At 39.9% G+C, this 14806-nt stretch overlaps 1 protein-coding gene across 2 annotated transcripts in view; it reads right to left on the bottom strand.

Annotated features, from left to right (window-relative positions):
- Nucleotides 1–14806, bottom strand: part of ipmkb (inositol polyphosphate multikinase b) — a 77804-nt gene that overhangs the window by 27157 nt on the left and 35841 nt on the right. For both annotated transcript variants that reach the window (XM_048608750.1, XM_048608751.1), the window contains one exon: nt 157–238. In XM_048608750.1, the coding sequence (XP_048464707.1) occupies nt 157–238 (82 nt within the window). The remainder of the gene's footprint in view (nt 1–156; nt 239–14806) is intronic.

Below are 14806 nucleotides of genomic sequence, written 5' to 3'. Positions count from 1 at the left end.
TGTGACCTATTCTTCTGGTTCGGTCATGAATGTTATTGTATGGGGATTGGAGGCAAAAGCAACATAGTTAAATATGATTTTGATTACAGACTCAGATTACAAGACAGAATCTCAAAATGACGCATAAACTTGTAAGAATTTAAGATTACGTCTCACCATCTTTCAAAGTTTCCTTTGTTAAACCTCTTCCATATCGCTGGTCATACGTCATGTAGCTGTCAGATGAGAACTGGTAGACCTGGGTAGAAAAAATTTAATAAGCAACAACTGTCACCATTCGTTTCATTCAAAAGATCTGCTGGTTCCTAATACGTATTGAAAAAAGTTAAATACATCAGAAATCAACTGAAATGAGCACAAAGTACCTTCAGAAAATTTTATAACATTCAAATGCCTACTGAAAGCATTGGAGCAGAAGAATATAGAATGTGGGGAAATAAATAGCAACATCTTGAAAAATACCCATATTACAGAGGTGGTGGTGCTGGACGTCTTAAAATGTATAAAGGTGGATAAATCCTCAGGACCTGATCAGGTGTACTCTAGAACTCTGTGGGAAGCTAGGCAAGTGATTGATGGGCCCCTTGCTGAGATATTTGTATCATTGATAGCCACAGGTGAGATGGCAGAAGACTGAAGGTTGACTAACATTGTGCCACTATTAAGAAAGTTGGTAAGGAAAAGCCAGGGAACTATAGACCAATGAGCCTCACATCAGTGATGGGCAAGTTGTTGGAGGCAATCCTGAGGGACAGGATTTACCTGTATTTGGAAATGCAAGGACTGATTAGGGATAATCAACATGGCTTTGTGCGTGGGAAATCATGTCTCACTAACTTGATTGAGTTTTCTGAAAGAGTAACAAAGAGGGATTCATGAGGGCAGAGCGGTGGACGTGATCTATATGGACTTCAGTCAGGTGTTCGGGAAGGTTCCTCATGGTAGACTGATTAGTAAGGTTAGATCACACAGAATACATGGAGAACTAGCCATGTGGATACAGAACTGACTCAAAGGTAGAAGACAGAGGCTGGTGGTGGAGGGTTGCTTTTCAGACCGGAGGCTTGTGACCAGGTTGTGCCACAAGGGTCAGTGCTGGGTCCACTGTTTTTTGTTATTTATATAAATGATTTGGATGTGAACATAGTGGGTATGGTTAGTAAGTTTGCAAATGATACTAAAATTGGAGGTATAGCAGACAGCGAAGGAGGTTACCTCCCAGTACAACGGGATCTTTATTAGATGGGCCAATGGGCCTAGGAGTGGCCTTTAATTTACAAAAATGTGAGTTGCTGCATTTTGGAAAGGAAATCAGGGCTGGACTTATACACTTAATGGTAAGGTCCTCGAGAGTGTTGCTGAACAAAGAGACCTTGGACTGCAGGTTCTAGGAAGGATGTTGCGAAACTTGTAAGGGTTCAGAAAGGTTTTACAAGCATGTTGCCAGGATTGCAGGGTTTGAGCTACAGGGAGAGGCTGAACAGGCTGGGGCTATTTTCACTGGAGTATTGGAGGCTGCGGGGTGACCTTATAGGGGTTTATGAAATCATGAGGGACATGGATATGGTAAATAGACAAGATCAATTTCCAGAGTAGCGGAGTCCAAAACTAGAGGACACAGGTTTAAAGTGAGAAGGGAAAGATTTAAAAGGGATCTAAGGAGCTACTTTTTCACGCAGAGGGTAGTGTGTGTATGGAATGACTGCCAGAGGAAGTGGTGGAGGCTGATATAATTACAACATTTAAAAAACATCTGGATGGATATATAAATAGGAAGAGTTTGGAGGGACATGGGCCAAATGCTGGCAAATGGGACTAGATTATTTTAGGATATCTGGTCAGCATGGACAGATTGGACCAAAGGGTCTGTTTCCATGCTGTATATCTCTAAGACTTTAATAGGGGTGTGTGTTTGCTTGTTTGTTTTTGGGAGGTGGAGGGAGAAAAAGAATCTGTTCATGAATCTTTTATTTTGTGAGTCAACATGGAAAGGTATTAGTGAGATTGGAACCTTATAACATTATTGTACAGTCTAGCAACATAATGTAAGCGTAAACATCCGCTACGCATTGTTATGGCCTCATTCAACCAAAATGCTGTCACAGAACGCATTCTGATGTTACGCACTGGATAGCATTTAAATAAAGAGTCCCTTGTCTAACAAAAACATATCATTGTGATGAAAATAGCTGCTCTGCTCCAGTACTTGCACTGAGCTTTAGACAAGAGATATCGTCACTTGCAAACAATTCTGCAAAGAGGTCACAAAGTTTATTAAAAGGTTATTCAAGAGAGGAAACCTGAGCCCTGAAACTATGGAGGAAACAGACATTTGGGGACATAACATCACCTGCCCTGGGAAGGTTTGAAATTTATAGAGAAAAAAAAACAAACAGGAAATAATGGGGAACTACTAAAACAGTTCACATATCCAGACCAAATATAAGGCCAATTTTGAACAGCATCCACTGTACCACTGTGACGAAAGCAGCGAATTTCATCATTTGCATCTGTAAATCTGGGATTGTGAAAATTCCAATTAAAAATTTTTGAGTGAACACCCACACTTGAACAAAATACAACAAAATCAACCATATTTGGAGCAACATAACAGTCGGTCTGTCAACTGTGAGGTAAACTGGCATGACAAACCATACTTGTAACCCTGTAGTAAACCATGGTATTCCTTTTAGTCATCAAAACGTAATACTGGGAAATATACTCAAATTAGGACACTGAAAACCATACATCACTTTCAGCTTCAGTTTTTTGTTAACAGTACAATGGAGTCACTGATCAATGGCAGCTAAAATATCAGTACATCATAGCAACCTTCTCTTCAAATTTACTGCAGGTTATCTGTGTAACTTACTAGCAATTATCAGCATTGTTAATAATAGTGTGCCAATTATCTATGTTACAATAGATTTCAGAAATAGTGAAGAGTAAACAGATCAGGGCTTCCTAAACTGGGGCAGTGAACTGAAATTTTGGGGTTTAAAATTTCGAAGCAGCAATGACTACGTGGGGTTTCCTTGCTGTTTGTAAATTTTGCTGTGCATGGAATTAGTGACACACTCCTGTACATTTCAACAGTAACTGCACATCAGTTGTGAAGCACATCTAGGTGTTGCAAAATATAGATGCCTTTCTTTTTCTGCTTGCAAAAAATTTTGGAAGCTAATGTATCTATCAGATGCACATTAAGATTGGGAAATCTCCTGCTCAATCATACCCACAGCCCTTCCCCATCTAATGAATCAGTACTCCTACTATTTATTAGAAGCACAGAGTAGCAAGGGTACAAAATGTCCTCTCTGTGGAGACTTTAATGTTCATTACTACATGTGGCTGAGTAACACCACAACTGACGAAGCAGGCAGAGTCCTAAAAGAGACAGTTACCACACTGAGCCCTTGGAAGGTGATGAGAATACCAAGTGGCACAAACCCAATTAACCTTGGCCTCACTAATCTACCTGCTATAGATGCATCTGAAAGTCTTCACACTGAGAATACCGTCTATCATGTCTGGTGGCAATAATGTGATGGATTCAGAACAAATCCAGCAGCTCAAGTCTGGACATTAATGAGCCAATGTTTGCCATAAGCAGCAGCAGCAACAGCGTATTCCACCACTTCCATAACCCCATGGCCTGGCGAATCTCACATGCTATTTTCAAGCTGGATATTAACCCTGGTTTAATGACTATAAAAGAGCATGTCAGGAGCACCACCAGGCATACCAGGTACCAATGAGGCAAAAAGTCCTACACAGGACTACATGCACAGAAAAAAAGTGGAGGTTGTACAGTGGACAGAACAAAACAATCCAACAGATCAGGTAGAAACTCTGTAATCCTGTCAGACTCACTCATGAATGATGGTGGGCAATTAAACAATTGGTCAAGGAGGTTTCAGAAACCACCCCACCCTCAAAGATGGAGAGGCCCTGCACGGACAAGGTTTCAAATTTTGCAGAGATAGTAGGAACTGCTGATGCTGGAGAATCTGAGATAACAAGGTGTAGAGCTGGATGAACACAGCAGGCCAAGCAGCATCAGAGGAGCAGGAAAGCTGATGTTTTGGGTCTAGACCTTTCTTCAGAAATGGGGGAGAGGAAGGGGATTCTGAAATAAATAAAGGAGTGGGGGAGGTGGGGGGAGTTGAAATGGTTGGCGACTGGGAAGTGCAGTCGTTTGTTCTGAACCGAAAGTAGGTGTTCCACAAAGCGGTCCCCAAGCCTCCGCTTGGTTTCCCCGATGTAGAGGCGGCCACATCAGGTACACTCCTTGGATGACATATCCATCCTGGGCCTCCTGCAGTGCAACAACGATGCCACAACGATGCCACCCGAAGGTTGCAGGAACAGCACCTCATATTTCGCTTGGGAACCCTGCAGCCCAATGGTATCAATGTGGACTTCACAAGCTTCAAAATCTCCCCTCCCCCGACCGCATCCCAAAAACAGCCCAGCTGGTCCCAGCCTCCCTAACCTGTCCTTCGTCCCACCTCAAGCCCCACCCCATCTACCTACCAGCCTCATCCCACCTCCTTGACCTGTCCGTTCTCCCTGGACTGACCTATCCCCTCCCTAACTCCCCACCTACACTCACCTTTACTGGCTCCACCCCCACGTCTTTGACCTGTCTGTCTCCTCTCCACCTATCTTCTCCTTTATCCATCTTCTATCCGCCTCCCCCTCTCTCCCTATTTATTTCAGAATCCCCTTCCCCTCCCTCATTTCTGAAGAAGGGTCTAGACCCGAAACATCAGCTTTCCTGTTCCTCTGATGCTGCTTGGCCTGCTGTGTTCATCCAGCTCTACACCTTGTTATTTCAAATTTTGCAACCAATTTCATGTAGAAGAACAAAGTGGATGCTCCACCTGAGCCACTTCATGAGGTCTCTGGCTTCTATTGGTTCTTCATTGTTAGGAAATGGCTCAACACACTGGATTTAGCCAAGGGTATGGACCCTGACAACAACCCAGTTTTAGTGATAAAGACTTGTGTTCCAGAACTGGCCACCCTTCAAGTCTAACACGGTCAGTCATTCTCACAGAATCATATTGTAATGTTTTAACCATCAAAAGTCTTGCACCTGTCATGTTGGTGGGAGACACAATCAGAGGCAGTGGCACAGTGGAGCACAATTAGAAAGTAGCCATCCTGGCATTCCTCAGCATAGATTTCTGACCCCAGAAATTTCATGACATTAGATGAAAAAGGAGGAAATTTCCTTCCCAATACCTAGCAACAACACCCTCCCAAATTGATCAATCCGTATTATTACTTGTTGAGCACCACTTGAAGGAAGCACTGAGGGTGACTAGGACATAAAACGTACTCCAGATGAGGGACTTTAACGTCAATCATCAAGACTGGCTCAGTAGCACCATGACTGGCCAAGACCGAATGGACATAGCTGCTAGACAGGATCTTTGGCAGGTGGTGAGAACATGACCCGTCTTTATCAATCTACCTTAGCAGATGCATCTTTCCATAACAGTACCAGTAGGAATGACTACTGCACAGTCCTTGCAAAGAAGTTGTCCCACCTTCACATTGAGGATACCCTTATTTTAGCATGATGGTAGTGCCATATGACAAGTGGGATAGATTCCAAAATTCTGTCCACAAAGCCTGTCCACCATCTGCAAAGCACAAGTCTGCAGTCTGAGGGAACACTATCTGCTTGCCTGGATAAGCACTGCTCCAACAATACTCAAAAATCTCGACATCATTCAGGACAAAACAATCTGCTTGACTGGCGTCCACAACCGTCAACATTCACTCCTTTGATCACCCATGAGCAGTGGCAGCAGTGCACACCATTTACAAAATGCACTAAAGTAACTCACCAAGGTTTCTTGGACAGCAATGACCAAATCCACAACCTCCATCATGTAAAAGGAGAAGGGTAGCAGATGCACAGGGTCACCACCACCTGCAAAGTCCCCTCCAAGCCATTCAGCATTCTGACTTGAAACTACAATGACGTTCTTTGAGGTCACTGGAACAAAATCCTGGAATTACCTTCCCATTAGCACTGTGGGATATCTCTATTACACCAACTACAGTAGGTCAAAGCATAGCCCCCCACCACCTTGTAAAGGGCAATCATGATGACTAATAAGTGCTGACCTTCCCAGAGAGGTCCAGGTCCCATGATTGAATACAAACAAAATGTTGTTCTTGCCAGCATGATCCACATTCCATAACTGAATAAACAAAAATTCACTTCAAAATCTGCAGTAGCCTGCATGCTAATTATTGACGTACTGACTAAATATTCCAGCAACTTCAAATGCAACTGTTCCCTTCAGAAGCAAGCAAGCCAATGGTTCAAACTGATCTTTCCATGCACAAAAATATGATTCACAAAAGTCAGCAAAACTAAAGACAGCTGAAGGGAATTGCATTAGAGATGGATGTGGATGGAATTGCATAAAACAATAAGTCATTGCAGACAGCCACATGGAATTCAACAGTCACAGGTTCCAAATCTCAAAGGGGGACTTACCTTATCGACCATAATAGGAATGAGCAAAATGTATGCTTAAGATTCATTTAAAGGGTGAGTCAGCAAAATTTACGCTTTATAAACTGGTTGGAATTATTATTGATATAATGCTTTATCTGTTAGTTTTGCACTGTAAAAACTTCTACTGCCTGAAGTGATTTGCGAATTCAAAGGCAACGTTTGTTGTGCATACAAATCGCTATACAGCATTTCTGAAACTCAGGGTTCTGCTCTTGGACAAAATCATCAACAAAATTTTGGAGACAGTAAGTGGAAAATCAAAATGGAAGAACGTTTCCAAAAATTATCATGCGTTTTAACATCTTGCAAACTGACCAATCTTGATAAGTTATCAATTCTGAAAGGTCCGTGTCTACATTGAGCAGAAATACTGTGCAAAAATAGCTCTTCCCTTGGTCTGGCAGTTTATTTATGAAAGGAACCTAATTTGGATAAAGGAATTTCATATCAGTTTTTAAAGTGAACAGACCTTTTGAGTTGCAAACTTGCTGTCGACCTTTACAAAGACAAGGATCCACAACGATCATTTTTCGAAAGCTTAGTAAGGATTTCTTTTATAACATAATCACTGTGATGCTCTTAATATCTTTACGAATCATTACAAAAATAAACAGATTATTGTAGCAATACACAAAACTTGCATCATGGCTTAGCAAACAGATCAATAAAATAATTTTACAAAACTACTTCAAAAATATTTTCTAAACATTTTATATGACTGACATATTAGAGTACAAATTGATTAAAATGTCTTCAAACAGGTTACAAATAATCTTTTGAAAAAATTACAAGTCAGATATTGCATTTTATAAGCACTAGGTATTCAGTAATTCCACACTATAATTTGCACATTGACAGCCTCAATAAACTGAAGCAAGCAGAAATCATTACAATTCTGTAAGACCTACCTCCATGTACATTTTAACCCTTAATGTTGATGCCAATAAATCAGCAAATATGAAAATCTGCAAGAGGTCTTTTGCATTAAAAATCTAAAAACATAGCCAGAGGAAAGTTGTGACATCTTATTTTGTGTGAAAGGCATTACATAAAGGGTGGTATAGCTGTGAGATAAGTGTAGTGGTCAGACGCATTTGAAGCCTTGTGAGAGCACAGACTGAACCTGAGACGACATTCATTGCTAAACGCAAACTATACATGCCAAGTGATGCATCTTCTGGTGTTTGTGTGAAGTGGCATTTTGGATTTGCGTACTTGGATACATGGTAATCTTAACATACCTGGCATTTATTGGTCTGAAATGCATTTTACCGTTTATTACAATACTTTCCTTTACTGCCTTTATCGACAGGAAGATGCAACCTGGAGGAGGATGAAGCAGACTAACTGTCAAAACGTTACCTACAACAGCCTTTCATATTTTACTCAGGAATCCTCCAGTAAGCTTCAGTATACTTCCTAACTAAACAACCGTTGAAAGTCTGATGTAACAAGGTATATATACTCTAAGCTTCAAAAGTTTGAGTAAATTGTTTTAAAATTATTTATTAAGCAGTTAAGCCAGGTTTTTTAAAAATGCATTTTTAATAAAATAGAACTAAGAAAGAAAGCCTTCTACACAGTACCCAAGTCTTTGCTCCTTTTTCTTTCCAAACTCATCAGTTGAACTCTCGAACTGAACTTCTATTCAAGCCAAAGAGCCACAGAGACCAGACTGTCCCGGTTTGTATCGTCATACAATTAGATTAGGAGCTGGGTAAGAAAGGGAATATTAGCCAGGGTCCCAGCATCTGATTGCTTTCCAAGAAGATCCCCGCGTGAACAATGAGTGAGATGTGACTGTGGACCCTTCCAGTGGAAAATGTCTGCAAGCTCCATCAAGGCAGGTACAGGAACAGTGCCTACCTGCTGGAGGTACTGGAGAGCAACTGGCACTAATTAAATCAAACTAGCCTTCGAGGTCGGTTCAAGGTTGAACCAGCAGGGGATAAAAAAATTCCAAATTATTCAAGTTAAACAAAGTATTGAGTCTTGCCATATGTAAAACTTCACTTCATCTTTAACTTTTTAGAATGTATTAGTTGATTAACAAATTGTTTTGAACCACAGAAAATAGTAGAGGATCTAAAAAAAAGTCTGAGAAACTCAGCAGTTCTGACAGCATCTGCCATGAGAAATAGGGTTGTCCAAAGTTTTGAGTTCCAAGGAAGATTCTTACTGGACTCAAAATATTAATTTGGTTTCTCTCTCCACAGAAGCTGCCAGCCCTGCTGAATTTCTCCAACACTTTGTTTTTAATTCAGATCTCCAGCACCTGCAATACTTTATCTGCTCTAAGAAAATTGGCTCTGAAATCAAGGTTGTTCAGCCTGGTTTTAAAAATTCCTCAGTCTAGGAAATATAAGATATACATAAACTGTGTAAACTAAATGAATAAAGATTTGATAACCAAAATTTAGCTGTCTGGGATCCAAATGGGAGATTTTCAATAAACAGTTGAATTGACGATGACCTTCCAGTTTGCTGGTGTCCAACACAGCAGACAGTGTGCCATTCTGAGGGCGATACCTATGTGCAATGTTAGTTTAGGCCTAAAAAGAGGCACCTAGGGCCTGTGCACCTCTCTGCATCTAACAATCAGGTATCTACTCTCTTTACGCAATCCTTTACACAACTGTTTCACCCAGAAAGTAGGTGTCAAGGATGAAGCAAAGCTTAAGCAACAGCTTTTTAAGAGGACCAATGTCAGCCTTTACCAGATAATGAAATTGTCTGAATACAACTCCAGAAGGTGAAGCAGTTCATTAAAAAAAAAAAGCCAAGATGCCAGTCCCCCCCATTTCTGATTACTGACTTCTCCTCCTTCCTGGTCAGTGACTCCCAGTACCAGGCCGCTCCTCTCTTCCAAACCAAGTATCACAGTTTCCTTAAATAAAAATAGTTCCTGCTTAGCTGCCTTGGGATATCCAGCAGGCACGTAGAGTTTGCCTGTCCCACATCTAGTCTGATCTCGGGTCCCATTCTCAAAATCCAGCAAAAAGTCTCAGTCCGGAGGGGACCAGATTTTGAATGTTGGACCTGTATTCAAAATCTGCTAATGATCTTCACCACCAGTGGAAAACAAACTCTACTGCTGAATTTAGACTACCACGTCCACAACCTTGATTCCAGTTTTCTAATCTGCAGTTTTATGCTTTTATTGTACATCAATGCTAAAGGATTGTAATCTCAAGTGTCCATAATTCAGGGCTGCTACAGCAAATCTTGAACAGGATTAAAAAAAAGGGGGGTCTGCAAACAAACATGCCTCTATTTGAACTGGCACTTAAAAACGGTCACCTATTAATCACTAAATCAACAGTTTACAGTGACCAATAAATGTTCAAACCTTGGCAGCAACATCACTCATCTTGGCTGTCAAAGTTTATCGATGAGACCAAGATACTGCCAGGAAAACCATTGATTTTTCAGAGCTGATTATTCCAAACGCCATATGGACTGTAAATTTCACACGCAATATACACTGACGTTTGTACCCACTTTGTATTGTAGATAATGTGCAGTACACAGCAGAATTTTATAGTGATCTCCGATGATACTATCCCACTGTGCAAACAAAGGCTGCTCATAGATTTATTGCAAAGGTATTTGTTTAGCTATTTGAAAGTAATTGATTTACTAATTAGATAGAATTTTGTATTCAATTTCAATAACTCAACTGCCATTCTTTGCATTTCAGAATTGGAAGTCAAGTCAAAAGTAAAACTGTTACCATTTTACCCAAAAAGTAAGCATTTTCTTCCAGATTCCAGAAATAGTCTAATGCATAATGCTTTCCCAACAGTACAAAAGGCAGATGGACTCCAGGTTCAGTTAGCCTGTCTATACTTAACAACTTTTCTTAGGCCAGCATGAAGGATACAGTATTTGGCTTATTGTCAATGTCAGGGATCGAGCAGAGCAGCAAGATTCCCACTCCTCCTCATTATGATGCAACTCCTGTTGGGGTTGATAGACTGGGATATTGGGCAAGAGCAAGGCTGATTCAGCCATGATGCGCTCATGACATGGTGATCAAATACGCCATTTCAAAGGTTAACACAAATGCAAAATATTTCTGTTTTAAGGAACAATATATACCCCATTACGTCTGAGGTGGAAGTGAGAAAATGAGCAACAGAAAATTCTTCAAACGTGTTTAAATACCTTTAACTGAAAGCAGCATAAATTAATAGATAAAAACGCTCAAACGGATCAAGAACGAGAGGCATGAATTTAAAGTAATTTGCAAAAGAAGCAAATGTAATGTGAAACTAAAACATTTTTCACACAGCTAGCTAATTTGGATTTGGCATCCACTGTCTCAAAGTGTGAAGGCACTTCCAACTGATGTAATCAAGAGGGGTATGAAATAATTATTTGAATAGAAACAACACGCGGGGTTACAGTGGAAAGGTAGAATAGCACCAAGTCATGATGCTCATTCAAGGAGCCAGTGCAGGCACAAGGGGTTGAGTAGCCTTCTTCTATACCGTCATAGTCCTGTGATTCTGTAAACAACAAACTGGATTTACATACACCATCATATAATTCTAAACACTTTATAAACCCCTTACTATCTCAGATTTCTGTTCCTCAACCAATGAGCAAACAATGATGGCCAGAGACAGCCTGAAAGCAGACTTTAACATTGGGTGTTGCCTTCAGTCACTAGAATAGGAATTCTGAATAGAAAGCCTGCTTCTCTTCTAATTATCAAGAGCAGCATTGAACATTGAAAAGCAAAAGCTCAAGAGGCAACAACAATTCCTTGACAACACGTAAGATAATGAATGCCACAGTTCAAAAAAAGTGTCATGGCCTCTAACGACAGTGTTGTAAATTACAGCAGAGGCAGCAGCCAAGGCTGGTGAGCATGACCAGCTCTTATCAATGTTATTAGGAAAGCCTGAAACACAAGAAGAATGTCCATTACACACTTCCCCATAGAAATGGAAAGCCAATTGATTTTGTGGGAAATTATAAATGAGTTCATTATTAATTATAATCTGAGGATTCTAGTTTTATTGTAATTTATAACGTTTTTTTGAAAAAGCACAAATATCATTCTTTACACCACATCTTTCCACATTCCTGTGTTAACCAACCCCAACCTCCAACTCACTCTGCTAAAGGCATGGTGGGGAGAATGTATATTTCTTTAATTATAAATGGTGCTTGCAGCTCCTTTCATTCGAAGAAAGATGAGCATTTTCAATGCTAACCTTATTACTGAATTGTTATTTTCCATGAGAGATTTGTAGAAATAGAGAAAAAATAAATTTTTGGATTTTTACTGGCCCAACAGACCTTAACATGTAGCGAACTGTGAATGTCCAACAGAATTAGTTCACAGGTTAGTCTTTTCCCTATATCTGAGCTAAAAGGTTCAGGATCAAGACCTACCTGCTCCAGATGTATGTCATAGCATGTTTGAACTGGGGGTGATTAAAAATATCTACAGCTTGAACATTTTAAACTATTAAGTTAGTTTAAAAGTGAGTGCAATTGCTGTTGAAAACAAGGAAATAGGGCGGTGACAGTAATTTGGATACTGAGTACTCAACCCCAACCTTCCCTTATGTAAAATATCCTTACAGACCGCTGGATTGATTATATCCCTTTCAAAGATTATTTTGCCCTCCTTTCTCTATTCTCCTCCTCTGCCAACCAAACTGAAAACTAATAAAAGCAGCAGGAAAAGAACTTCAGTGTAACACATTACAAAAAGCATATTCAAAGCTGTAGCATTTAAACAGGCAGCCATTTATCGGTACCATTAGCAGATACATTATGCTATTCGCAACTAATATTGATTTTGATTAGGGTTTTGCCTTAGTTGCCACTATCAGAACTTGTACTCCAAAGCCGACTAAATGAGACAGCCACAGCAAATTACGACAGTGGCTCAGCCCTTTCAAAGGGAGTCAATTGCCAAAGTAGGGAAAAAAAAGACAGAAACTTCTGATCAGCCGCTTGTCAAATATTTACAATGAGATTGAGCAGTTATGAAATGAAAACTATCAAGGATGATCAACTTTTCCACATATTAAATCCATTGGGAGATAAAGCAGGACTGGGCCAGCTAGCTGAGGTTGGTTGGCTCGCCGAGCTGGTTGCAATGCCCACAACTCGAGCTACAAATCTACTCCAAAACCTTAATGGGCCAGCTAGCCTCTCAACTCAGAATAAAACCCCTACAGTGTGGAAAGAGGCCATTCAACACATTGAGTCTACACCAACCCTCTGAAGAGCAGCCTACCCAAACCAATAATGGTGCTCCAGCTGCAACTGTAACAGTTGGGATTTCACAAGTCAAATGCACCAGTGTGTAACACACTGGATAATAAACCCATTTAAAATAAAACCATGGAAAAGCCCAGGAATTCAACATTTCCCACGAGAGATCCTTCATCTTTCCTTAAAACCTGAAGAACAAACAGTCTGTCAATCAACTACATTTTACCAGAACAATATCAGAACAGCATAATGTTGACAGAAGTTGTGGTTCTTACAAAGATACCAAAGTATTGCCAAAGCTGTTTTGCAACAAGCCTTTAGGTAGATAAAAACTATGTAACTATCTTCAAATACAAAACAGCAAGCTACACTCCTGCACAGAAGGAAAACAAAACATGTCAGAACACTAAATCGAAAGTACTGTATACAACAAGATAGAGGAGGAAGCATATTAGTTACATTGCTGCTTTGGTTGTATATTCTGAATCTCTGATTATGACAAACTAGAATCTTGATACTCCATCAAGAAAAATGGGTACAATCCAATTACTGGCATGCAGACTTATTTCAGAAAACCATACATTCCATAAGTATTAAAGCCAGCACTTCACTCAGTCTGCTAAAGACATTGCATATCAATGGAATACAAAGCAGAATACTTTCAGAATGGAGACGGAACAGGAACTGTGGATAGACAAAGAGATTTGGGTGTTCATGGTCACACATCACTAAATGTTAATGCATATTTCCAAAAAGTAAACGGAACAGCTAATGCAAAATGGGCCTTTACTTCAAGGGAGGTGGAATACAAAAGTGAGAAAGAAATGTGTAAATTATAAACACGCTTGGACAGACTCTCATTTGGTGCACTGTTTGGTTCTGGATCCTTATGAGGGGTATAATAGTCTTGGGGGAGGTGCAGTGTAGATTCACTTCAATTATACCTCAATTTAAAAAAGGCTAATTTATGAGGTCAGGTTGGATTAACTTGGATTGTGTTCCATTCAGTATAAAAGATTGAGGGACAATAACAATACATTTGTTAGTTGGCTAATACAAATCCCTGAAACCTCCTCACTTGCTGACTTTAAGGTGATTAATCCACTACTTATTCTGTAGAGGGGACACTCCTCAGTAAAGTGCAGCAGTTCTTGTGTCTCACCAATGGGTTCATTAGGGATTTTCACTGAGGCCCTAGCAGTGGAGGTTGTGTGGAGGCCCTAGTTTGTTCGGAATATCTTTACAAAGGACCACTCTCACTAATGGAGACACCCTGACATCAATCACATTCTGTGACAAAATTCAGGTTGGTGGCTTCCGTATTGAAAAGTGTTTGACTCAACAGATTCCATTGACAGATACATGGAAATCATTTCCTCTGGTACAGTAAACCATGACAACAAAAACTAGAGCCAAGCCACACAGGGAGTGGAATCTGGAAACGTTTTATCACAAAGGAGAATAGAAAGCTGGAACCCACTCTCGAAAGGGTTGATTTAAATTTTCAGCACTGAATCAATCAGATTTCTGTGAACCATCAAAGAATATTAATTTAAGGCAGAATTATGATACACTATTCTTTTGAAGTGTAACTATTTGTAATGGGTGTGAAAAGGCTGAATAGCCTGCTCCTGCTCTAATGTTGCAAGGAAATAGCATTAATAACCTATCAAGGAGTGGGCTAATTTACACAAGAAAACAAGCAAGAAATTGGTTGAGTGAAGTTGTGACATGGGGACAGCCCAGGTGAGTGAAATCAATGACATTAATACACTTAACAAATCATTATCTACCAAAAATCCACATACTTTCTAGGAAGTGGTTAATAGACCTGAAAGAATGACTAAAGGCTTATATTCCAGTTTTTAAAACGATAAAATCTTCTGTGCAATATTAATGTTAATAACATAGATCATATCTTTTGATGATTTATTTTAAAGCAGGAACAATTAATTCCTGTTTTTAATAAAGGAGACATCTCTGGACAATTAATTTACAAATTAAACCAAAGCAGACAATCTT

This window comes from Rhincodon typus, chromosome 20, assembly GCF_021869965.1.
Source record: "Rhincodon typus isolate 14 chromosome 20, sRhiTyp1.1, whole genome shotgun sequence".
Classification (NCBI taxonomy): domain Eukaryota; kingdom Metazoa; phylum Chordata; class Chondrichthyes; order Orectolobiformes; family Rhincodontidae; genus Rhincodon; species Rhincodon typus.
The sequence above is the reverse complement of the archived record's forward strand: the minus strand, read 5'-3'. Positions and strand labels throughout refer to the sequence as shown.